General features: G+C 42.8%; 1 protein-coding gene across 2 annotated transcripts in view; it reads left to right on the top strand.

Annotated features, from left to right (window-relative positions):
* The window catches only part of MCMBP (minichromosome maintenance complex binding protein), a 124,162-nt gene that overhangs the window by 45,490 nt on the left and 52,698 nt on the right, over positions 1 to 25,974 (top strand). Inside the window, exons 6-9 of one of the 2 annotated variants that reach the window (XM_069239231.1) lie at positions 907 to 1,060; positions 14,971 to 15,125; positions 17,893 to 17,990; positions 23,636 to 23,811. In XM_069239231.1, coding sequence (XP_069095332.1) covers positions 907 to 1,060; positions 14,971 to 15,125; positions 17,893 to 17,990; positions 23,636 to 23,811 — 583 coding nt within the window. The remainder of the gene's footprint in view (positions 1 to 906; positions 1,061 to 14,970; positions 15,126 to 17,892; positions 17,991 to 23,635; positions 23,812 to 25,974) is intronic. The other variant, XM_069239232.1, reaches the window with a different exon arrangement.

Below are 25,974 nucleotides of genomic sequence, written 5' to 3' on the forward strand. Positions count from 1 at the left end.
AAACAAGATGTCCCGGGCGTCGGGCGATAGGAATTCCACATCCCTGATGTTTGTGTAGTTACATTAGGATTGCCCTGTTTCTTGTTGACGAACAAGCCTGGCAGTGATTTTTATGTCAAAGGAAGTGGATTCTCTAGGGCTGAGTCTTTAGTGATTGTTGACAAATCCGGTGATGGGGCATGGTTGATCAGTAACCTTCTCATTTGGTAGCCAGGCATTTTTGCAGAGGTGGGTCCTAGACCTTTCCCCTTAATTGCAAGTAAAGGTCCAAGCGTTTAGTTTTTACTGATTTTTACTCTCAAAACCCAGAGCTATCTATTTCCCAACCAGGATTTATTTTAGAAAAGCATCCAAATTGGGTCTTTTTGTTGTCTCATGATATCGGTTTGACTGGCATGCCACACCCTGTGCATATTGACAGCACCGAGACTGGAACAAGGGAACAAAGCACTTGTATTTCTATTGTACAAGGCCACCTGTCCAATAGAACCCCAAAGTATCCGCATGTGTGTGTTTAAGTTAACAGTGTTTATATACTTCAGGAGTTCAAGTTTTACAAACTAATATTGATAATTACCAATAAACTGATGAATATAAGGGATTATCTACAAGCAGAAGTGTCAAAACAGCAAATAACATACACTGAATTCCTGGCTGTGCCTTTGGTTGGTAAAAAGTGGAAATGGGTTTGACTGAGACTAGAATTATGCATTCCATCTGATGATGATTGTTGACTTGGCAATGGCACTGGTGTTGGTGGTAGGGCCTTTTGTGATGTATGACTGGTAATGGTAGATGGCATTTAATCATTGTGGAAAATTCGGTGATTGGTGAAGTTGGTGGCTCTGAATGGCACATGGTAGAAAGGACTTTTGACACATTATTTTTCTTAACCTTTTACCGCACATCTATGCAAGTTCCAGCCAAGCCAGAGTCTGCCCTTCAACCTCGTACACTCCCAATCGCCAGAAGAGGAGTTACGAAGAGGATGAGGACATGGAACTGCATCCTACTAAACAGAAAGAACATCCAGCAGGTGATGTCCAGTTCTACTGTGGCAGTAAGCAGTAGTCCTTGCTTTGTGCTTTCTTGTGGTCTAATCTTGCTCTTTAGTATAGTATGAAGTAAATACAATGAGTGTAGGGCTATGTGTGCAAAATGTTAAAGAACTCTGGTGTCTAAAGAACGACTCAGATATGTGAACTGTTATTGAATCCTATGTCTAGTACAGCCTGCTTTTGACTTTGTGCAAAAACATTTTATATGAAAGAGACTACAACAAATTGACTCAATTGGCCATGGCAGATAATAAAAGCCTTTAGAAGAACCATCACTATCTTAAATCCCCTACGTAATGCTTGCTATGCTGTTCCAGAAGTGTGCTCGTCAGGTCAACATTTTTGACCAGGGGATTTTAATTTTTTTTTAAACATCTCTATGCCTAAAACTTCTCAAGCTCCCAAATAAACAAAATCCGCCGTCGACCTCTACAGCACCAGAGTTCAAAATACCTCAGAGTTGCAGAAAGTTGGTATCATTGGCATGGCCTTAGTTGCTTAAATATCCCAAGTCTATGAAAAAGACTAGTAAAGAGGTCTAGTTTGGATAAACAAAGGAAAACGCATCCTGTGAAAGCACTTGCTCATAACTGCAGTAATTACTCACAGGTGTGGGTAAAGTAGCCCTTTCTTTCGTTTTGCTTTGCATTATGGACTTGTAGGTAAGTATAAAACAGTTCATCTTGATTTCCAGTCCTTCACTCAATGGTCTGCTCCAGTGCATTATGGTCATGGTGGTAGGTTTTATAGCAAACATATTTAGTTCCGTGGCTCTGCAGAAGAGTGTTGCTAAGCTGGTTTTAAAGCTGCTAAAACACAGCAGTTGGGTTACCTGTATTATGTTGTTTTCAGTTGAAAAGGAACATACTTTTCCTCTAGGTGCGAGATCTGTAGCCTGGACAGACACCATTGTTGTGCTGCAATCATTTTCTAAGTATTCCCTTCGAAACGGTGCTGCCTGTTATTGATTTCTGGCAGTCCTATAATAATTGTAAGACAATAGAATATGCTGTTCTAGAGAGTAATACGTTCTCTGAAAGATAGTTCTACAATGTGGGTGTGTCAGTCATCCTTGCGTGGGACAGGAATGCCAGACAATGCTGAAAACGTTCACAGAAGAAATAAAAAATGTCTCCCAAATATTTTTGGGTTATATCAATGTAAATATGATGCCAAAATCTACAGTTCGATGGCATCTGTCGCTGTAGATACACATGGTATGCATGAGCTCGCCATCTGGTGTTGGGTCGGAGTGTTACAAGTTGTTTTTCTTCGAAGAAGTGTTTTCGAGTCACGGGACCGAGTGACTCCACCTTCTGTGCTCATTGCGCATGGGCGTCGACTCCATCTTCGATTGTTTTCTTTCCGCCATCGGGTTCGGACGTGTTCCTGTCGCTCCGAGTTTCGGAACGGAAAGATAGCTGAAGACGGAAGATTTTCGACGGTATCGTTGCGATCCGGTTAGAGATAGACACATACGACGACGCGTTCAACATCGAAGCGCCTCGGTGCCCTTCGGGGTAGATTTCGGCACCCCGTCGGGGCCTAGTCGGCCCGACCGCGTGGAGGACAACGCCGATGGATCGGACCCCGTTTCGATTCTGCCCCGAATGCCACAACAAATATCCTTATACGGACCTACACTCGGTCTGTAATCTGTGCCTGTCACCCGAGCACAGCGAAGAATCCTGTGAGGCCTGTCGGGCGTTCCGGTCCCGAAAAACTCTGCGCGACCGTCGAGCGAGAAGACTCCAGATGGCGTCCACGCCAAAAGAGCGTCCACAGTTCGAGACAGAAGAGGAACAGGAGGAATCCTTTTCCATCCAGGACTCAGACTCCGACGAGCTACACTCTACAAGAACTGTGAGTATGACGTCGAGATCAAACCTTAAAAAAGGAAAGAAGGCCCAGGGGACGCCACTGCCAACCGGCCATGGCTCCACCCAAATTCTCGGTGACCAACAATCGGCACCGAAAAAGGCCCATTCAGTGTCGAGATCGTCCGACTTCGGTCGAGACACCGGCACGCAGCCTCCTCGGGACCGAGAGAGTGCTAAACAGAAGCATCGACACCGAGAGTTCGGTGTCGACACGGATCGACGCCGAGACAGTGGCGCCGAAGACCATAGAGGCCAGGAATTTTCGGCACAGAAAAAGAGGAAGGTTACCTCGGAGCCGAAAAAACAATCGACTGGGTTTTCGGAGCCGAAAAAAGCGACATCAGACCCTGTTTCTGGCTCCTACACTGAAGAGCATTCTATGTCTTCTCAAATGAAGAAACATAGATTTGAACAAGAACTGCAATCCACTGACGTGGATCACACGCAAAAGCGTATCTTTATTCAGCAGGGGACTGGGAAGATCAGTACCCTTCCACCTGTCAAACGAAAGAGAACGCTTCAGTTTACTCCTCAGCAACAAACAGCACAAAAGGTAACACCTCCTCCCTCGCCTCCACCTGTAACTCCGGCTTCGCCAACTTACACCCCGTCACATTCGCCAGCTCACACCGCCATGAGCCACGATGACCAAGATCAGGATGCGTGGGACTTGTATGACGCACCAGTGTCTGATAACAGCCCAGACACATACCCAACTAGGCCATCACCACCGGAAGACAGCACAGCCTACTCACAAGTGGTGGCTAGAGCAGCATTATTCCATAATGTGGAACTACACTCGGAACAAGTAGAGGATGATTTTTTATTTAACACCCTCTCCTCAACCCACAGCTCCTACCAAAGCCTGCCGATGCTCCCAGGCATGCTACGCCATGCAAAGGACATTTTCAAGGAGCCAGTTAAAAGTAGGGCAGTGACGCCTAGGGTGGACAAAAAGTATAAGGCGCCTCCTACGGACCCTGTATTCATCACCTCTCAGCTGCCACCAGACTCTGTGGTGGTAGGGGCTGCCAGAAAACGGGCAAACTCACACACTTCTGGGGATGCACCTCCCCCAGATAAAGAAAGTAGGAAGTTCGATGCAGCCGGGAAGAGGGTTGCTGTCCAAGCAGCAAACCAGTGGCGCATCGCAAATTCACAAGCGCTGCTAGCGCGATACGACAGAGCCCACTGGGATGAAATGCAGCATCTCATTGAACATCTCCCAAAAGATCTGCAAAAAAGAGCAAAACAGGTTGTTGAGGAGGGTCAAAACATTTCCAACAATCAAATACGCTCCTCCATGGATGCAGCAGACACGGCCGCAAGAACCATTAATACGTCGGTTACCATCCGTAGGCACGCATGGCTCAGAACGTCTGGATTCAAGCCAGAAATTCAGCAGGCAGTGCTTAACATGCCAGTAAACGAGAAACTTCTGTTCGGTCCGGAGGTCGACACAGCCATAGAAAAGCTCAAGAAGGACACTGACACTGCCAAGGCCATGGGCGCACTCTACTCCCCGCAGAGCAGAGGATCTTATAACACCTTCCGCAAAACACCTTTTAGAGGAGGGTTTCGGGGTCAGGCCACACAAGCTAGCACCTCACAGTCCGCACCGCCCACCTACCAGGGACAGTACAGGGGAGGTTTTCGGGGCCAGTATAGAGGGGGACAATTTCCTAGAAATAGAGGAAGATTTCAAAGCCCCAAAACCACTACCAACAAGCAGTGACTCACACGTCACTCACCCCTCCCACACAACACCAGTGGGGGGGAGGATACATCAATATTACGAAGCATGGGACAAAATAACTACAGACACATGGGTCCTAGCAATTATCCAACATGGTTATTGCATAGAATTCATGCAATTCCCTCCAGACATACCACCAAAATCACAAAAATTATCAAAATACCATTCACAGCTTCTAGAGATAGAAGTTCAAGCACTACTGCAAAAAAATGCAATAGAATTAGTACCAAGCACACAAATAAACACAGGAGTTTATTCACTGTACTTCTTGATACCAAAAAAGGACGAAACACTGAGACCAATTCTAGACCTCAGGGTAGTAAACACATTCATCAAATCAGACCACTTTCACATGGTCACACTACAAGAAGTGTTACCATTGCTCAGAAAACACGACTACATGACAACCCTAGACCTCAAGGACGCATATTTCCATATACCAATACATCAATCACACAGGAAATATCTAAGGTTTGTATTCAAAGGAATACATTACCAATTCAAAGTATTGCCTTTTGGTTTAACAACCGCTCCAAGAGTATTCACAAAATGCCTAGCAGTAGTCGCTGCACACATCAGAAGGCAGCAAATACATGTGTTCCCGTATCTAGACGACTGGCTAATCAAAACCAGTTCGCTCACACAATGCTCAAACCACACAAATCAAGTCATACAAACCCTCTACAATCTAGGGTTCACCGTCAACTTTGCAAAATCAAACATTCTGCCAAGCAAAGTACAGCAATATCTAGGAGCCATAATAGACACGACAAAAGGAGTAGCAACGCCAACTCCACAAAGGATCCACAATTTCAACAGGGTCATTCAACACATGTCTCCAAACCAAACAATACAAGCAAGAACAATACTACAGCTCCTAGGCATGATGTCCTCATGCATAGCCATTGTCCCAAACGCAAGACTGCACATGAGGCCCTTACAACAGTGCCTAGCCTCACAGTGGTCTCAAGCACAGGGTCACCTTCTAGATCTGGTGTTGCTAGACCGCCAAACTTACCTATCGCTTCTATGGTGGAACAGTATAAATTTAAACAGAGGGCGGCCTTTCCAAGACCCAGTGCCACAGTACGTAATAACAACAGATGCTTCCATGACAGGGTGGGGAGCACATCTCAATCAACACAACATAAGAGGACAATGGAACATACATCAAACAAAACTGCATATAAATCATCTAGAATTATTAGCAGTTTTTCAAGCACTAAAAGCTTTCCAACCAATCATAACCCACAAATACATCCTTGTCAAAACAGACAACATGACAACGATGTATTATCTAAACAAACAAGGAGGAACACATTCAACGCAGTTAAGCTTGTTAGCTCAAAAAATATGGAAGTGGGCAATCCACCATCAAATTGGTCTAATAGCACAGTTTATTCCGGGGATCCAGAATCAGCTGGCAGACAATCTCTCTCGAGATCACCAGCAAGTCCACGAATGGGAAATCCACCCACAAATTCTGAACACCTACTTCACACTCTGGGGAACACCACAAATAGACTTATTTGCAACAAAAGAGAACGCAAAATGCCAAAACTTCGCGTCCAGATACCCACACAAGCAATCCCAAGGCAATGCCCTATGGATGAACTGGTCAGGAATATTTGCTTACGCTTTTCCTCCTCTCCCTCTCCTTCCTTACCTAGTAAACAAATTGAGTCAAAACAAACTCAAACTCATTTTAATAGCACCAACGTGGGCAAGACAACCCTGGTACACAACACTGCTAGATCTGTCTGTAGTACCACACATCAAACTGCCCAACAAACCAGATCTGTTAACGCAACACAACCAACAGATCAGACACCCGGACCCAGCATCGCTGAATCTAGCAATCTGGCTCCTGAAATCCTAGAATTCGGACACTTACAACTTAGCCAAGAGTGTATGGAAGTCATAAAGCAGGCCAGAAGGCCATCCACTAGACACTGCTACGCAAGTAAGTGGAAAAGATTTGTTTGGTACTGCCATCATAATCAGATACAACCACTAGAGGCAACTCCAAAACATATAGTAAATTACTTGCTCCATTTACAAAAAGCAAAGCTAGCCTTCTCTTCTATTAAAATACACCTTGCAGCAATATCTGCATACCTGCAAACTACATATTCAACTTCCTTGTATAGGATACCAGTTATCAAAGCATTCATAGAAGGGCTTAAAAGAATTATACCACCAAGAACACCACCTGTTCCTTCATGGAACCTAAACGTGGTTCTAACAAGACTCATGGGCCCACCTTTCGAACCCATGCACTCTTGCGGAATACAATTCCTCACCTGGAAAGTTGCCTTTCTCATCGCCATTACATCTCTAAGAAGAGTAAGTGAAATTCAAGCGTTCACAACACAAGAACCTTTTATACAAATACATAAAAATAAGGTCGTCCTACGACCTAATCCAAAATTTTTACCAAAAGTTATTTCTCCATTCCATCTAAATCAAACGGTAGAACTACCAGTATTCTTCCCACAGCCAGATTCTGTGGCTGAAAGAGCACTACATACATTAGATGTCAAAAGAGCATTAATGTACTACATTGACAGAACGAAGAACATCAGAAAAACTAAACAGCTATTTATTGCATTCCAAAAACCTCATGCAGGTAACCCAATATCAAAACAAGGTATAGCCAGATGGATAGTTAAATGCATCCAAATCTGCTACCTTAAAGCAAAAAGACAACTGCCCATTACTCCCAGGGCACATTCAACAAGGAAAAAAGGTGCTTCAATGGCCTTTTTAGGAAACATCCCAATGCAAGAAATTTGTAAGGCAGCCACTTGGTCTACGCCTCACACATTCACCAAACACTACTGTATAGATGTGCTATCCGCACAACAAGCTACAGTAGGTCAAGCTGTATTAAGAACTCTATTTCAGACAACTTCTACTCCTACAGGCTAAACCACCGCTTATGGGGAACTAACTGCTTACTAGTCTATGCATACCATGTGTATCTACAGCGACAGATGCCATCGAACTGAAAATGTCACTTACCCAGTGTACATCTGTTCGTGGCATCAGTCGCTGAGATTCACATGGACCCACCCACCTCCCCGGAAGCCTGTAGCAGTTCAGAAGTTACCTTCAATTTTGTACATTTGTATATATATTACTTAATCCTTTAATAGGTACATACTTACATTTTTCATTGCGCGGGCACTATTACTATAGTACAACTCCTACCTCACCCTCTGCGGGGAAAACAATCGAAGATGGAGTCGACGCCCATGCGCAATGAGCACAGAAGGTGGAGTCACTCGGTCCCGTGACTCGAAAACACTTCTTCGAAGAAAAACAACTTGTAACACTCCGACCCAACACCAGATGGCGAGCTCATGCATACCATGTGAATCTCAGCGACTGATGCCACGAACAGATGTACACTGGGTAAGTGACATTTTCATTACTATGAGATACACCTGTCTAAATAGGAAATTTTCAATAGGTTACTCGTTTTACTTGAGGTGCTAGTGCTGGAGAGAGTGAGTTACTTACCCTTCCTGACATTTTTTTTTCTGATGGATACTCTGGTCTTCCTACAGCTGTCTCTTTAAAAACAAAATCACCTGAGTTGAAAACTGATCCAGAAAATGTTTACAGTGCTGATTGGGTATCTGGATGACTCCTAAAAGGATGCTGTGCAGGCAGGATCACATTGACAGAAGCATGCATCCATAAATGTGCCACTGGCACCCACCATGTTGGAGCTGACACAGTTCTTCACATAACCGATGTAAGGTAGACATGGGGACTTGGAAAAATATTGCCAATCACTTGTAAACGGTAACGCTATTCCTCAGAAGACTCCGAGAGTAATATAAAGGAAAAGTAATTTAAAGGAAAACAGTATCTGTCTGAAAATAATTACCAAACATAAGTCACTTGTTCTTCCAAAGGATAACTTTCCATAGATTCCTCATCTAGAAAGACTTGCAGTAAGATAACAGAATCTGAGGGACACACATTAAGAATTGTGCAACCAGTTCAAATACATGCTTTGAGTAGATGTGGACATTCCCTCCAGGATATTGAAGAAGCTGGAATTTCGGTCTTGGTGCTTGAAGCTTTTGGCTATGATGCATGACATCTCCCTGCTATTGTGCACAAAGTAAAGGCCTTCCCTAAGGTGTATCACATTGGAGACTGTTCTGTGATCTGTATACAGGTTATCATTCCATGCAAAGGCTATCCCGTCCACACCACTTCTGCTCAAAGGTGAATTGGGTGGATTGTGACAATTGAGCAAAAAGGGAGAGTAAGGGTTAAAACAAAGCATGGAACAGGATAGACCAAATCAGAATTCACTTCTGGTTAAATAAATCTCCCCCTCTCCCACCTCCATATGAATGAATGCTCTCCTATAAGCAGTACTACATCTTCAGCTGACTTGTAGTGTTTAGAGTGATCTCTGGGAATGTAGGGATAGAACTGGGGTTTATGCTGCTGCTGTTGTAAGACTGGGCCACAAGGCAGTCACCTTAAGGGGGTGATTGAAATAGTCAGGTGAAATGTATAAAGTGCTCTACTATCTGAGATTAAAAAAATATGTGGTTGCCTTTCTGGACTCACTTCTCACAGATAAATATGAAAATCCAGACAAGAATTGAAAAGGTATGACAGTCTAAACTGCTGTCAGTGAGAGACCATGTATTCCATCCCTGAAGCACATTGACCAATGTACAGCATTGATGGCCTCTGAGATTTTTGGAGGCCACATCTCCTTTCCTTAAGCATTTGGACTTGGTGTAGTCCCTTCTCCTTTGAGCAGTTTAAGCCTGACGCTGGCATGATCCAGGTGTGCATATATATAAATTTACGCATACAGTATTCACCCCTAATTGGGAAGCTTTCCTGCTATATTAGAAGATAGGTACTTAACTAATATCTATGGATTACTCCACAACAAGAGATTATACCTTTTCCTCTCCGAGGCATACACATTTATGTGCTTTAACTAATTTTAGTCCGCCAAGGAGCTACAATACAGCTATGAACGGTGTTGAATCAATCACTGGTGGCATCCATACGTTTTGTGGGAGAACTAAGCTCCCTCCTTTGTGCAAGTAAAGGCCTTTTTCTCTTAACATGTGGAATAACCTGGAAATAAGGGGAAAAATTAGGAAGAAGTGGAGTGATCTCCTGCTTGAAATCATGTGGGTCGTTTGAGAAGCTGAATATATCTGAAAGGGCTCTTAAAAGAAAATTGGAAAAGCGCATCATGGAGTAACCATAAGGAAAATATTAGCTCTGTGAAGGGAAGTCTTCCGACTACTGAATCGAGAATTTTCAAGCCTTTAACTCCCAGAAATCCTGTACACAATTTTTGCAGAAAAAGGAAAGTTTCTATGCTAGAGAGCATGATGCAAGTCCTCTAAGCCGTGCAACAAATTGATAGGTCATTGACTTATTTCATCAAGCACAAACAGTTGTCAAAACAAAGATCTTTCAAAAATCTTGAGAGAGAAAAAAAAGAAACCTGCTGGCTTGCCTGCTACCCAGCAACTTCCCAGAAGAATATTACAAGTCGATTTGTTGACATTTTGCCCATACAAATTACAAAACTCTATTACCATGTGCTTCCATGATGAAGCAGGCACATATTATCTTGATCTCAAAGCTGCCTAAAGGCTCTGCGTTCTGCCTAGCTATCACCCATTCTCATTATTGAAGATGGACTTGAAAAGATACTTGCAGACAGAGTACACAGATATGTCAGCAGATGATTGATCTCCACCAGGAAGAATTACATTTAAACCAAACCTCCTCAGAAAACAACCACAGTACAATGTTCGTCATATGGTGTGCTGTGGTTTCGATCTAAATTGAAAATGCCTTTGATCTTGTGACTTTCTTGACCAAATGTCTCGAGGAATTCTGCTCAACAGAAACTTTCATTGGATGGATCAAGAGACTGTATGACCACCCTACAGCTCAGTTTGTCAGGTACAGTGAGATCAACCGCTATTAGAGAGAGTTGCACAAGGCAGGGATGATCATAATTCCCAAATTTCCTTGGGAAACTAACCTACCTAAATTGTGGCAATTGCTGACAATTTTGGGAATCTATCATATTGTTGGACTGTAAGGTAGACTTGGACAAAACTGAAGGGAATATCATCAAGGCCAAACCAGAGGGGAGCTGGGAACTTAAAAAATTCACTCAGGAAAGCTGAATTATTTTTATTTTTTTAAGGAAAGTTCCATGGTAGATATCTATAGCAGATCCTAAAGACCAGAGTGACCCTGTCCAGGTTCTAAAAGGCAAAACGAAAGACTTAAGATTATTGAATCTAAATCTGCACATGGTCTATCGGACTGGCACAACTAGGTAGATCATGTATCCAAGATTGAGGATAAAGCATGGATGTGGGTATTAGATGAAAACTTTCCTAAAACTCTTATCGGTTTGGGTTGGGTCAGAATGACCTTCTTGCTAATGTCCAACCCGATTCTGGACCACTGAAAGAATTCTTAAAAACAGTCCACTTAAGACTTCAGATAACTCCCTTCACTGACACACAGTGGAACACTGGGTGGGCAACAATTACTAGGTAGACAGCGGGAGGCGGTACTGCAAGGAATGGAATGTCTGGCTTCTGCTTGATCAAGTATTGTGTGAAAGGGAGACTCTACAAAACGTATGTTTGTGAAACTGAAAGCAAATACTAAATATCTGGGAAAACCGTTCAACTAAGGCAAAGCTATTTATAAAGACGGCACTTAACTAATAGACATAGCTACCTACTCAAGGTTCTTGTGAGAAAATTACTAACATTTTCAATTCCATCCAAAGCCTTCTGGGTGGAGGTTTTCTCTATGGGGACCTCTGAGTTCCCCCTTGGCCAATGCCCCAAGTGCATCATCATAACACGGTATGGAGGCATCCACCAATATGCCAGAAGTGAAAACCTTGGAATCACGAGAGTCAATTTTCAAAGGTTTCCTCTATAGATGGAGTGTAGGAAACCTACTTAGGTTGTCATTGTCAAAGAAGCCTCCATTGACATGTTCACTGGAGTCAGGTGAGCATTTGAGAAATAAGGATCATGTAGGGCAGGTATGCTTTTTTTTTTTCTATACAAATAGCTAAAAAAAAAAAGGCTGCTTTACCAAAGAGCTAAGATAGACTGGGCAAGAACAGCATTGAAAAGGGATCACTAAGTCCGAACAGCAGATAAAACTAACCATGTGACGAATACCAAAGGCAAATTTTAGTTAGTTTTTTTTTTCTTTTCTTTTTTTAATCTCTTTATTGAATTTTCTAAATAGGTTACATTCACAAACCGAACAATACAGTCACCATAATCAGTGTTAACAGGAAAGTATGTTGCATCACAGTTGGACTACAGGAGATTGCAAGGGTAATGAAGGCCTGAGATCCAAAGTAAACATGATAAACAACAAGCTAGACGAGTAGAAATCAAAACATAACAGGAAACAAAAACAGAATATACAAGGCCCAGCGCAGACATGATGGGAGGAGAACTAGTGAGAAAGAGCATAGTTTGTGGAAAAAAGGGGCTAGGGATAGTGACTGCTGTTGGCAGATTGTAAAGTTGTGAGACATAAGAGTCTCAATAGATGGGAGTAAGAAAAGTAGGGAAAGGAGTAGAACACAGTGTGGTGACATCAGGAGTTATAGCTGATTCAGGGGGCGGGGACACACCCTAAGCATTAGCTCATGCCTGCATAGACATTTCCCGGGCATCAACTGTTAGCAGCAGTGGCGACTTCCAACCTCTCGTGATGAGACGTCTAGCCAGGAGCACACATAGGCCAATGAATCTAGTGGTTGCTATGTGGCGGGGTGTGACGTCTCGCCTAACTCAAGCCACAGGCTCACTGGTTCCACACTACTGGGAGTCCAGCTTCTTAGGTCTCACACACAAGAATAAGAAACACAGAGCAACCACTAGATTCATGATATCAACAGGATCACAGTAGATCCAAATGTCTAAGTATTTAAAGATAGTGGACTGCCAAGTGAGATAAGCCCCCCCAAGAGAGAAAGCTGGATCCTGGACCGGGGTGGAGAATGAATAGACAGGATTTCTCCCAATTGACTTTGGTTCCAGAAAGGTCTGCAATGTCCGGAATATACTTTCCAAACCTGATGGGATGTTATTGACATCTCGAAGGTAAAGAGGTAAATCATCAGCATATAAGGACACTGTCGGGTGCCTTTCTGTATCAAGATGGGGTCCAATATCAGTAGACCTGCCTTTGTGTGCACCAATGCTTGAGTATATTGAAGTCTCACCAGTCTAAGAAATCTGGGGCCAAGTCCATAGCGGGGCAAAAATGCGAAGAGGAAGTCCCATAACCAGGAGTCAAGTGCTTTCTCCAAATCAAGGACCTAACAGCCAGACCTGTGCCAGTAGTCTGGAGGGCATTCCGTAGCCCTGAACAGCCTATGTATATTTAAGGAGGTGCTGTGAAGTGGTACAAACCCGTTTTGGTCTGGATGTACAAGGGCAGGAACCAAAAACCAAAGGAGCCATGCGATCAGCTAATATCCAAGCAAGTATTTTGTAGTCCGTGTTAAGAATCGCAAGCGGGTGATATGATCCTAGTATCATGAGATCTCTGTCAGGTTTGGATAATGAAATAAGCTGGACCTCAGTATATATTGTCAGGAGACTTTAGTTTGTCATTAAAGGAATACCTCAGCCAACATTCAATAACTTTTTATTGAGAAATAAAAAGTGTCACCACCCCTGATTCAAAATCTTGTGGCACAATCTATAGCTTCAATAACATGAGGTAAACCTGCCTTATGAGTGTTTGTCTTCCTCATTGCCTGAGACACATTTTGTCCCACTCCTACTAACCAACATGTTTTAGCTTGTTCTACTTTGACATTTGTGTATGTAAAGAGCTATAAACTCCATGGTAGCCTTTCTCTAGTGGTTGAGGTCTGGACTATGACGTAGCCATTCCAATATCATTATTCTTCGCTTTTTCAGCCATTTAGTCATAGGTTTTCTCGTCTGTTCTGGATCATTGTTCCGTTACATTATCATTTGTCATTTCTATCTTAGCTGTTGAATGATATCACATTTTATTCTTGGATAGAGGAATTCATGGAGGCCTACATGATTGTGTCTAGTTTCTGCAGCTGAAAAGCAGGCCTAAATCATCACCCCTCCACCTCTGTGCCCAACAGTTGGTATGAGGTTCTTGTGAGATGCATTGCTTGTGTTTTTTACAAGCATTTCACTGTGCATTAGTCAGACAACTCCACTTTGGTGTCATCTGTCCATAAGGTCTTGTGGTTCATTTTTGTAAACACTTTTTTATTTATTCAGTTTCAATTAATCAACGACAGCCAACATTGCATCACTTAGAATAGTCGCAGTACATAGCGAGCAACTGGTCTTGTGGTTCTTAAAGGTGCTGTTTACAGACTTAAGCTATGCAGTAATGTTTATTTTGTGAGAAGAGTCTTTCACCTGGCTACCCTTCCATAAACATTCTACTTGTTCAGCTTTTTTCTAGATGGTAGAATTAAGAGTTATAACTTTTACTACCTTGACAAAGTCCATTGATTCCTTGGATGTGGCATTGGAATTCTTTAGATGTCAGGAGAAACATATTGTCTTATTTTAGGTTGAGTTTGCAGACACACCAACACCTTGGTGGATGTGCAACTTTCTTGAACTTTCTCCATTTGTAAACCTTTCTCTCTCTGGGCTTTATTTGAAAATGGATCATCAGTTACCCCTTTGCCTATGCATGTTACCACAACCCTGAATTGCCCTTGCCAAACTGGCAGTTTTTGATTTGATACAGAGCTGGTGCAGTCTCCTGGCACAGTAATCAGGTGTACTTGATTAGCTGTACTGGAGTCACATTACCTTCTTAACTGCTGTAGACACGTTAAGGGTGCTTATTTTCAAACGGCTTCTGAATGTTGACCGATTTTTGTGCTTAATAATTAACGTGAATGGTGTGTTAGTCACATGAGGTTAGACTGATCGACTGTTCAAACTTAGTGAGTGAATGATGGTCAGATAGGTCTTAATACTGTGTTCCTCTCATCCCGGTCACCTGCGTGTGTAGCTTCTAACGATGAGCACACTATTGGAGTGTAACTGGCATGTCCCAGTATTCAGAGCTGAATAAAATTAATGATGGTCCCGGTAGTATTTCTGGATATGGAATCTGTGGGAAGAGGTGTCTCATTAAAGTGTTTATAGCAAAGTAGCTTATATATAAATAAATATTCCTCTTCATTTATCTACAGGAAACCTGAATGAAAACCACGGCTATGGAGAGACAAAGCGGCTGGAGAAGGAAGCCCCTACACATCAGCAGCCGCAAGTCACGCCAAACTGTTCCGCTCCACTCAACCTTAACTTCCCCCTTCCTGGTGAGAAGGGGCCGGCCTGCTTGGTAAAGGTAAGGTAATGATGAAGGAGGTGAATGTATAGTGGGTGTATTTTTCAGATTACCTCAACATAAAACTAAATATAGCTGTTAGTGCTACAAGAATTGCTGTTTTAAGTGGCTTCTGCAATCATTGTGCAATACCGTCTGGATTCTTATTATTTTGCAGGGGTAGTTGTGATGCCTGCCTTTTTTCCCACCTATAGTTATTAGTTTGTTCTGATGAAATCAAAACCAAAGTGAAGTACAATCTAAAATTCACCAGTAAAACATGCCTATACCTACAATTACCTGGTGGATAGGTAGGCAATAGTGCTCAGGAGTCCCCATTTCTTACTGACTACGGCTCTTCCATTGTACACACTGATAGTTGTATTTTGGTGGCTAGTTTCAAAAGTATGTTCTGAGTGCAGCTGCAAGTATTGCAGAAATTAGATGCCTGTCAGCTTTTAGGGGAAAGCAGATTAAAAGATGGACTGTTTTTTCACTTATCATAAATGTCTCATTCGCTCAGCTCCGAGATGAACTGACTGTAAATCTGCCAGTGACTTGATTATCTGCAGATACAGCCTGTTATGTATTGATCCTGGTGCAAGAGGTCTGGAATTTGTACACCTGATCGGAACTAGACACTCCTAAGTCTTCAGGTTTCGTCTTTAGCTATCAGGCTGTACGTACCATAAGGTTATTAAGCAGTCCTGGCATTTTACACTTCACCGCCTTGGATACTGGAACTTCTATGTTTACCTTTATGTTCATCAGTATAGACCTTTAAGTCCTCTGCATACAGAAAGCTTTTTTTTTTTTTTTTTTTTAAACCCCAAAAAACACCTTGTCCCTCATGTTGTTTGGGTCCGTTGGTAAGTATGTTTGTCACAAGGATGCTGTTGTTTTACTTTCCGATAATATTTGGTGATAGGTATCCGTCTCACATAACCCTCCACTTTAAAGCACCTAGCCACACACCAGAGTTGGGTAGTCGGTTAATGGAGTTCAAAATCTGGGCTGTTAGCTCACCCTTGACATTGGTAGTTGCAGATGCTTAATGTTTAATATCTGTGCCCACCCATATGGTACTTTTTTCCATCAGATATGTTTTTAGGTAATTATTGGGGTCACAATGAAAATGAACTGAGGCAGGACTATTATTTTGGCTAGACCAGTCCTGCCCCCCGCTGACAGAGGCAGATGCTTCAAAAAGGTAGATTGTGCATGCTTATGATCCTGGTCAGGTTGCCAGATAGAGGTTTGTATCTGTGGTACACTGCTAAGAAATAGTCTGATCAATTGGAAACCACCTCATTAGCTAATGTAATGCCTATGCAACGAGTTTGTGTTTTCTTTTTTTATATAGATTTCACTTTGCTCTTTTACTATATAAATAATAAATAACAAGAAGTGTTTTTAAAAAATAAAGAAAGAAGCAGGTCAGAAAGATCTGCAGTGTTAGACCTGTCCATCAGCTTCTGAAGGTGTAAGCAGGACTTAACCATAGTCAAATTCAGGCCTGATACAAGCCCAACATTTTCAGATAAATTGCTTACCCTTTTTAAAGTTGCTCCCTGCATCTCTGAAGCACTGCAGTATATTGTCTGCATAGAAAGAGATCATACACATTTACTGTACTTGTCATGTTTTCCCACAGTATGCTCATCTGTTAAACTCCTTTTGTAAGGAACACCATGGCTAAGGTAGATCAATATCAATGCCTGCCTCAGTAAATGGGCCACGATTCATAGAAACATGTTCCCTGTTTAAATTCTGTCTCGTTGAAGTGTAGCAGTTGGACGCACGTTATTCTCATTCAGAATCGCATCTCTTACAGCAGTAGTGAACTCCTATCCCAACGTCATGGTCTAAAAGGCTTCGCCATATCACTTTGAACCATTGATGGCAGCTTCACACTCTGTGGGCACTAAAGATATAGACAAGGCCCTTAACGTTCATTGTTGTGTTTCTAGACTGTATAAACCATGATTGCTTTAAATGAACCAGATTTGTCAGAAGCTGTGAAATTCCATGTGCTAGTATTTTACCCAAGTTCTGGTAGGTAGCTGTTTAACCATGGAGAAAGGGTGATGAGAAATTTTGCAATCCCACCCAAAATAAGTATATTTTTAGATTTCTGTTCCTATGTCCCATGAGCGATTTGAAGGTGTGTGCAGGGCTGTATTCACATTACTCTAAAATGCATTATGAAATAAAACTCCTATCATATTTTCATAATTATTACCTTTAACCATTTTGTTAGTGTACCTGTCAAACCTTGAAATTATTTATTTAGAAAGCCCAAGCGTGACGTTCAGAGGTTGAAGAGCATTAGTTTAATCTAATAACGTTTTTGTAGAAGAAAGGACTTTGAGAAATGTTTGAAAATATAGTTAGGCCTTGGTCTAGAGTTTTCATTATGCCTGTACTTCCCTCAACAAAATTAACAATTTGAAGAACCAGCAGCCATTCCGGCTCTTGGCTTTGAAACTAAGTGGCATATTTGGCTTTGCTTAAAACCTTTGGGGGGGGGGAAACAGCTGAAATGGTATTGTCTAACTTAAGCTTTCAACCTAGATGTTTTAATTTATATTTCTCTTGGTAGAACACCCCACCAGTCCTTGCTAATTTGCCCTATATCTGACTATTATCAAGACACTTGAAATGTTAACCCTGTCTATATGTTACATTTGTCTTATTTTTTTAATACTTAATCTTTCAGTCTCAGATTTCAGTGCCCCCCCCCCCCCCCCCAAATACAATAAAATATTGTTTTCTTGTCTCTGCACAGGTGTATGATAACTGGGATGGCTTAAAGGTGAACGATGTATTGGAGGTGTATGGTATTCTTTCAGTAGATCCGGTCTTGAGTGGGCTCCATGAAGATAGGTGAGCGCCTGGATAATTTCCTGCCTCTGAGACGAGACAGAGATTGGTGTAACATTCTTTTGGCGTGGAAGGCAGCATCATCCATCATAAGGAACAGTAAATGGGCAGCAATGCATAAATCATATGTTATACGGTTGGTTGGGGCTTGGGGGGGGGGGGGGGGGAGGCATTCTGTGTGGTATGCACAGGAGTGTGGATTAAGGCACATTTTCGATCTCTACTATTCTGCAGTAGTTGAAAGGTTGAGGCTTGATTCACAAAGAAAGTACATCTGCACTCTTACATTCTCAGCTTTATACGTACATGGAAGTGTAGATTTACTAGCTTCTGAGTTTCACAGACATTCCCAGGAATCTGCATGGAACGATGCTCCAAGCTTAGGTTTCTGTGTAGATTTATGGGAAGGTGATGAGACAGTCCCATTGGTATCCCATTCACACCCACTATGCAAATAGACACAATTTTCCTCTGTGGGGATACCACTTTGTAGAATTTGCTGCTATAGATCACTCTGCACACTCCTGCCATCAAGTGTTGGGTGTGGATGTGGATGTGTCAAAGTTGTTTTTCATCAAAATGTAAGTTTTGATTTTGTGATCCTTACCTGAAGCCCACAATGCACAAGTATAAAGGTTGACATTTGGTTTGGTTCCCCCTCCCCCACCATCTGGTTTGGTCATACTTCTCCTGCACTGGCACTGTGAAACAACAATCAATATCCGTTTGACTCCATTGGCTGAAATCACTAACTATAGCATAGGAAGTCTCACTTTCAGCAACACTTCAAATTTAATTGGGACTCTGCATTTTTTTCCTAGGTACCAGGATGTAGATTAATGACTTGAGGGAAGGAGTGAGTCTGGGAGTGATATGGAGAATACATCCTTCCAATTTTGCCCCAACTGAAATACAAGTTCATTTGGTTGGACCATCACTGAGTTTACAATCTCTATTTATCTTGAGACCATAAGAATCTACCTGTCCTGGCTGCAAGGCCTTGAAAAATAGGCAATCCACTGTAGGAGATAGAATCAGTGGGCATAGTATAAAGTGCAGCATCACATCCCTACAACATCAACACCAATGTTCGGACCTAAAGACCTCAGAGGAATTACTCAGAAGTGGGCAGCCAATCAAGATTCTGGGCAGATCATGCAGTCACTTAATCCCATCCTCGGAGAGCTCACATTTTGAGGAAGGGCAAGCCTTAGGGTACCCATGGAAACCTGCACCCAGGACAAAGGATAATGTAAAGGCTCTGCCCCATCCACTCTGAGTTCACTTGGTGCACATACATACTGACTGATCCTGAACATCATTACATCCCTCTGACTCACGACTTTGAACCAATCCCACCATATGATAGGGAGGATCCCTGGCAGTACTACAGTGTTGACCCTGAGGACAAATTGAACTTTGAGTCCTAAGTGAATGATTCACCACCTGTTGATGTGAGAATCCTATTCTGTCATTCAAAGAGCGGGTGGTCACCACATGGTGGAGCTCCATGTCTTGGAGGAGGAGGCCATCTTAGTTAAAGCTGTCTCTAAAATCCAAAGGTCTGTGTTTTTCCTGCGGATACTCTGGGGCATGACTGAGTACACAGCAGAGAACTTCAGAGGGCTGGTGAAAGTTAGGGTAGTGACACCCACAGTTGAGGGAGAAAAACAGGCTGGCCCCTTTAAACCCAACCTACATCAGGGTTGTGTATCTCCTGACTCATGAGCTGTCCACGCAGCTTGGAAGAGATCATTTTCATGAGGCACAGGAGGTGCACCTTCTACCTAAAAGAGAACTGCAGAATTGGTGCAGCTGGAAAACATGTTGTGGTCTGGGAAGCAAGGCAGTGTCATTTAGACCAGTTCTGTCTGACTTTTCACAAGGGTAGACGAGACACCATTGGGAGGAGGTGGGGCAGCTTGTCAAGTGTTAAGCTTAGGCATACTGCAAATGCAGCAGAGAGCTAGGGCAGTTAGAGAAGATAATCTTTAATGTAAACAACCGTTATGTGATGTGGCTGACAATGCCTCACAGGAGATCAATACCAGCATTGTCTGTAGACCTGCTTTGCTGATGGTCTCTACGTCCCACCGAGCAACATCTAATAAATGCCCCCTTCAGTGGAGAACACCTCAGTGGACCTCTGGTGGACACTATTTTGGAAAAACAAGAAAGACGCTGCAAAAGCCATGGGCAAAAACAGATGATGGACGGAATACAGAGCAAATCAAACATTCACCTCAGTCACATATCTGAGTTTAATCCATCAGTTATTTGGGTTGCCATGCCATTCCAGTTTGGACCCAGCCATATGCAAATCAGTCATGACCTTGTTCCTCATGGGAACCGTCCAGTCTGAACTGCCAGGCCAGGTCCTTCCTGAACCAGAAACAAGCATCCTGGGACCGGTTTCAGGGTATCACCCTTCATCAGCATGGGGGCACTCCAGCACAACCTGCTAATCATGGGTTTCAGTAGTAGCCGGCACAAAGAAGTGCAAAAGCTGTAACATTACGCCAGCCTTACAGGTTTTAGCAGGATCAGACTTTTTTAGGAGGGACAGGCACAGAAGTTCTATGCCTGGGATAATTCTGAGGCAAAGGTCGAGGAAGAACAGAGGTGGCCCTGGAAACTGCAACTCCACTTCAAAGCTTTGACCTAACTTACAATACCCCCAATCACACAACACTTGTTTGTGGGCGGCTAACTCAGGTGTATCCTTTATGTAGTATAGCAAGGATTCTCCTTGGAGTTTCAAACCCATCACCAAACGTTCCACCTCACTGTTATGCAGTCAGCCAGGATATCAATGACTGCTGCAGAAGGAAATAACGCTTCTCAGTAAAGGTGTGCTATTGAACTGGTGGCCCCACTCAAGTGAGGTCAAAGCTTGTTCTCTCTGTGCATTTCTTCCCAAAGGAGGACAGCACCCTACAGCCTATCCTTGACCTTTGGGCCCTAAACCACTACATCTTGTCAGACCATTTCTGTTGAATTCCATCCCACTGCTCTGCCCAGAAGATCACATAGATACCTTTGATCTCGTATGCCCACTATAACAATCTCTTACCTCCATTCTTCCAGGACACCATTGCTACCTCACATTTGTGGAAAGTTGACAACGCTTCCAATTCAAAGTTCTAACCTTTAGGATCACAACAGGCCCAAGAGTCTTTGTCAAGTACTTAGAGGTGTTGCACCACTTCTGCCCTATAATGCAATTCATATTGTTCCATGTCTGAACAATTGACTGATAAAGAGTATCAGTCAGCAGTGCCTAACACACACTCATCCAGCAGTGTCACTCCTGCACAGGTTAGGGTTTACAGTTCATGCCAAAAAGTGATATCTCTGAAAATGTAACTCTTTTTAAGGGCAGTTCTAAACTCTGAATGACCTAGCCTACAGCAGCCATCGAAAGGTTATGGCTTTTCAAAGGCTGCTTCCTATTTTTCATAATTCATGTCCATTAACAGTGAGAACGATTAGGAAAGTATTGGAAATTATGAATTCCTGCAGTGGCCTAGTGCCATATGGTCGGCTGCTCCCGCTTCCACTACAGGAATTTATGTCCAGGTGATGGTCACAGACGAAGGATCAGTGGGAAGATCTAGTGTTCGTACAGCTGGAGAGTTCAGTACGATCTCAAAAGGTGAAGCAACAAGAATTTCTGGAGCCTCAGCGGGTGGTAACCATTTCCACTGATTCCTCACTTGGAGTGGGGAGCTCATCTGAACAACTTGTCTGTTCCAGAGACCTGGATGCAGGAACACCAGACAAGTCATATCAACTTCCTAGAGCTGACAGCAGTCCAATTGGCTTTCAGATTTTTACATGTTCATTCGAAACAAGACTGTCCTAGCATGTATGCTGTGTATTACATCCAAAATCAAGGAGGCATCTGTCTTAAATCCAGGTCATAGCGGAGCACCTATCTGGGTGGACAGTGACTTTGCGGTCATGTCAAGTAGCACACCAAGTACAGGAGTGGGAGATGGATACTCAAGTACTTAGAAGTGTTCTTTTCAGAAGAAAAAGGAGACGCCCACAGTCTACCTCTTCGCTGTCATAGAAAACTCAGTGTCCAAGCTTTTTCTCCTGTTATACACCCTAGATGGGCAATGTACTATGGATGAACTTGTCATTGTTTTGGTTACACCTTTCTGAAGTCAGGAAACTGAGTCGTATGTCCCTTAATCTTTCTTGTTTCGCTGACATTGACAAGGCAACAGCTGTACTCCTTGCTAAAGGAAATGTCTGTCCACCCACACAAGAATTTGTCCATCTGAGCAGACCTCTTATCTCCGCGTCACGGTCAACATCAGCATCCAGATCTCTGGAGTGTATGTAGATTCTGCTAGAGACTAGCAAACTAACCCTTCGAACATGTTTATGCAGCACAATGGACACTTTTTGTCCCTTACAGAATAAGCAACGAGAATCCCTGAAAGCGTTGGTTCAAGACGTAAAATGTTGTTTGTTATACTTTTAATAGGCAGGGTTGGCATACACATCCAGTAGGCTTTATTTAGCAGTAGTGGCATTTACCTGCAGGACAAGCACATTATAAGCTGCAAACCAACAGTTACAGGGGGATATTGTCCTTCAGTGAGTGTCATCTAAGGTGTGGTGAGCTTGTGGTGGAGATCTTACACACATAAATTGGTTTACGCCTGCCAGGAATCTTTCTAGCAAGCATAAAACCGGTGAATGTGGTCATAAACCCATGTTTACTACCAAATTTACCTTTGTGTAATGGAGATCATCTTGAGGATTCACCAGAGTTGATGTACAGGTAACTTTATCTGATTGTATTCCTGAGGCCTTCCAAACATAACATTCTTACAAGTAGTCACAAGGACATGTACGCGTCCCATTGGCGGTGCATGTTGGAAAGTTGGTGCAGTACAGTAGTCTTGATCGTTTTTAAACCTCTTTGGCATCTGAGGACTTGTTCAACCTTTTTTTTCACCATGCATTGTCGGCTATTTAGGCTTTATGCTAGGGTGAATTTGAAGGAAAATGGAGTGAAAAAGTCAGAAAAACATAGCATGTACAGTGACTGCATTTTTTTTTAACCTTAATAAATATCAACACTGTATACGGAGATCTGTACTGTATGTCATGGGTAAACAAAAAACAAAGATTTGGTTATGCTCAATAGTTTATTTTAAACAATAGCATTATAAACCACAGACCTATAACTTGCAAGATAAATGACCCAAATACCGGCAATGAAAAGAAACTGACTGAACTTGATAATTTATTATGAACTTACATCAGGGATCAGCTCATAAAAAATAGCCTTTTATTGATCTGCAATGACATTTGCCACAACAGTTGTCTGGTTGGACAGATCTAAGGCTAATTCCAGATGTTTTTCCTAATTAACTGATTTCAACCAGCACAGTTTGACATTGCAGAATAAAACTCCACATTCTTTACAGCTGCTGTGCATCTAATGTCTATTTATAAACAACAAAAAACCCCAGTGTGTTCTGTCTAGGAAATCGTACACTTCTGACGCATGCAAATTAAGGGAGAATGTTTTTAACACCACTGGTTTTCCTAATGTTAAGTTTCATCATGAAATGTATAGGGCTGCCCCGGCTGGTGTAGACTCCCGATTGTTTGTCTCCCCGCAGGGATAGCACTTCGGCCCTCTTGAATCCTGCAGAGTGTATGGATACTGCTGAGGAGCAGCGTGTACACAGCCCCCCTGCTTCGTTAGTTCCCCGGATCCACGCCATCCAGATGCACAGAGTGCAGCATTTCAATCCTCTGTTGCCAAGCAGCATTCATGATCAGGAGAGTAAACCATGTAAGACCCAGCAACAGAGACTTTAATTGGTTACAGTGCATGAGTTTGTTTGTGGGTTGGCTTAGAATAAATGTCCATGTATGTTGATTATTATGTGTAGATACTATGTTTTTAGGTAGAATGTTGTATTACATTCACTGCTGCAGCTTGCCTTTTGGGAGTTAATAATGAAACCCAACTAAGTAGTGTAACTTTCACTCAAAACGGTTACTTACTTGATAGTAAGCCAACACATTAGTTCGGTTACTTTCTTGATGCAAGTATGTGTGTGTATATATAGTCCCTGAAAAAAATCAACAAAAAAACAAAGGTTAACGTGCTGTTACACGTGAGGAAGTTAGTAAGATTTTAACATGTTTAAAAAAAACTTATAAATTCACTTAAAATGCATTACCGCTTTAAAACAAGGTAAAGTCGGCAGGGCGTTGGGGGATGAGAGGAGGGTGGAGGGGTGGGGCCAGCCAGTATTTCATCTGGATCACGACAGACATTTTATTTCTTCTCTATAGCCCGTGTAGAGGGGAGGGTATGGGGGGGGGTGGAGTTTATCCCCAACCTGCCGTAATTTCAGGCCTCTGAGACTGAGTCCCCTTGTCCTGTAATGGCAGCCACACCATTATTTTTCATTGCGACCACCAACCAGATTGCGGGCCTAGCCAGTAATTTGTTTCCCTTAACCAATTTTATTGATTTTTGTCAGAATGGTACATCATAATACACTCTCTCTGTGTAGTATTGGGTTCTGCATAGTATCAGTTAAGTAGGAAGATTTAGTCTATAGCAATTTTGTGCAAACAATTTGTCATGACAGTGGGAGTCTCTTTCCAGAATAGCATTTCCACCACGAATGAGACAAAACCCCTTCCTCCCCTCAACCCCCCCCCCGAAACCCCCCCCACTCCCCCACCACTGGCACTAGTCTGCCATGCAAATGTTCACCTTGCCCCTTCATTCCTCGCATCCTGATAGTTTGGCCAAACAGGGAGAGTGAGAAGTAGATGTGTCAGGGAGAGCTAGCTGACAGTCAGCAATGTGGTGGTATCTACTGTGTTGACGTTGTAAACCATGAGGCTGAAGTACGTTGTGGGCTTTAGCTAAGCCTGTGAGGGCCTCTTTGAATGTTTGTAAACCATGATGCTGCAGGAGGAATCCTACACAAACCTTGCACCTCCTCTTGCCTAAGCACTATTGCTTCGACCTTACCCCATTTAAGTGTTGCAACACACCATTGCTGCACTCCATAATTTATATGCATAGCAATGGAACGATGAGCAATTGGTAAAGATAGAGCTATGAAGCGACTGGTCACCCTCTGAGCTACTTCTGCTTAAAAAGACCTAGTAATGCCCACTCTGCTGTAATCAGACCTTCACAACCAGTTACTTCTTGCAGTGCGTCTGTAACTTCTCTCCACAAGGTCTCAGCGGCCGGGCAATTCCAGAACATATGCATCAAGTCAGCCACCAGCCTCCAGCCCCCAGTTTCTGTTGCTCCTTGGGTTTCCATTGGCAATTATACTGTGTCTAAGGCAGTTCTTCTCCCTAAGCTTTTTTTCCTAGAACCTTGCTGGAATCAAAAACAAACTATCATGCCCACAGTGGTGTGACTTTGAGGACCATTTTGATATATGTATGTTCCAGTAGACTTGGAGTGTTAAATCTAATTTTCGGACTGGGTTTGCTAGCTATGATCGTCCTACCCTCTCTTTTGGTATTGTCAGACCATCAGGAGGGTCTTTCAACCTGGCTGAAAACCACTTTGGTATGTATTTCCAAAGTTATCAAACTTGAATCTCCAGATGTATTGTTGCCTCTTGCAATTTAATTTTCTAATGAGGTTTTCCAGTGTTTGTATAATGTGTATTGTAGGCATGAAGGTAACACATCCAGCATAGCAGCTATCAATGTAACTAACACACATATTCTTAACTCCCGGCTGGTGTTTTTAGGGTTGTTGCTGGTGACCTTAATTGCAGTTTCATGCCTCTTGACATTGCTACTGATAGTGGAAAAGAGACGAAGTGTGGGCAGTTCCGGAGCATTAGCTCAAACGATAAAAAAAATGGTCTGCTGCTGCACTGCAACTTAACGCATTTACCCTCAATAATGGTCTGAGAGTCTGCAATCGTAAACCCCGCCCCCTCAGATCGAAAGGTGAAGGTCA

Source organism: Pleurodeles waltl, chromosome 6 (genome assembly GCF_031143425.1).
Source record: "Pleurodeles waltl isolate 20211129_DDA chromosome 6, aPleWal1.hap1.20221129, whole genome shotgun sequence".
Lineage (NCBI taxonomy): Eukaryota > Metazoa > Chordata > Amphibia > Caudata > Salamandridae > Pleurodeles > Pleurodeles waltl.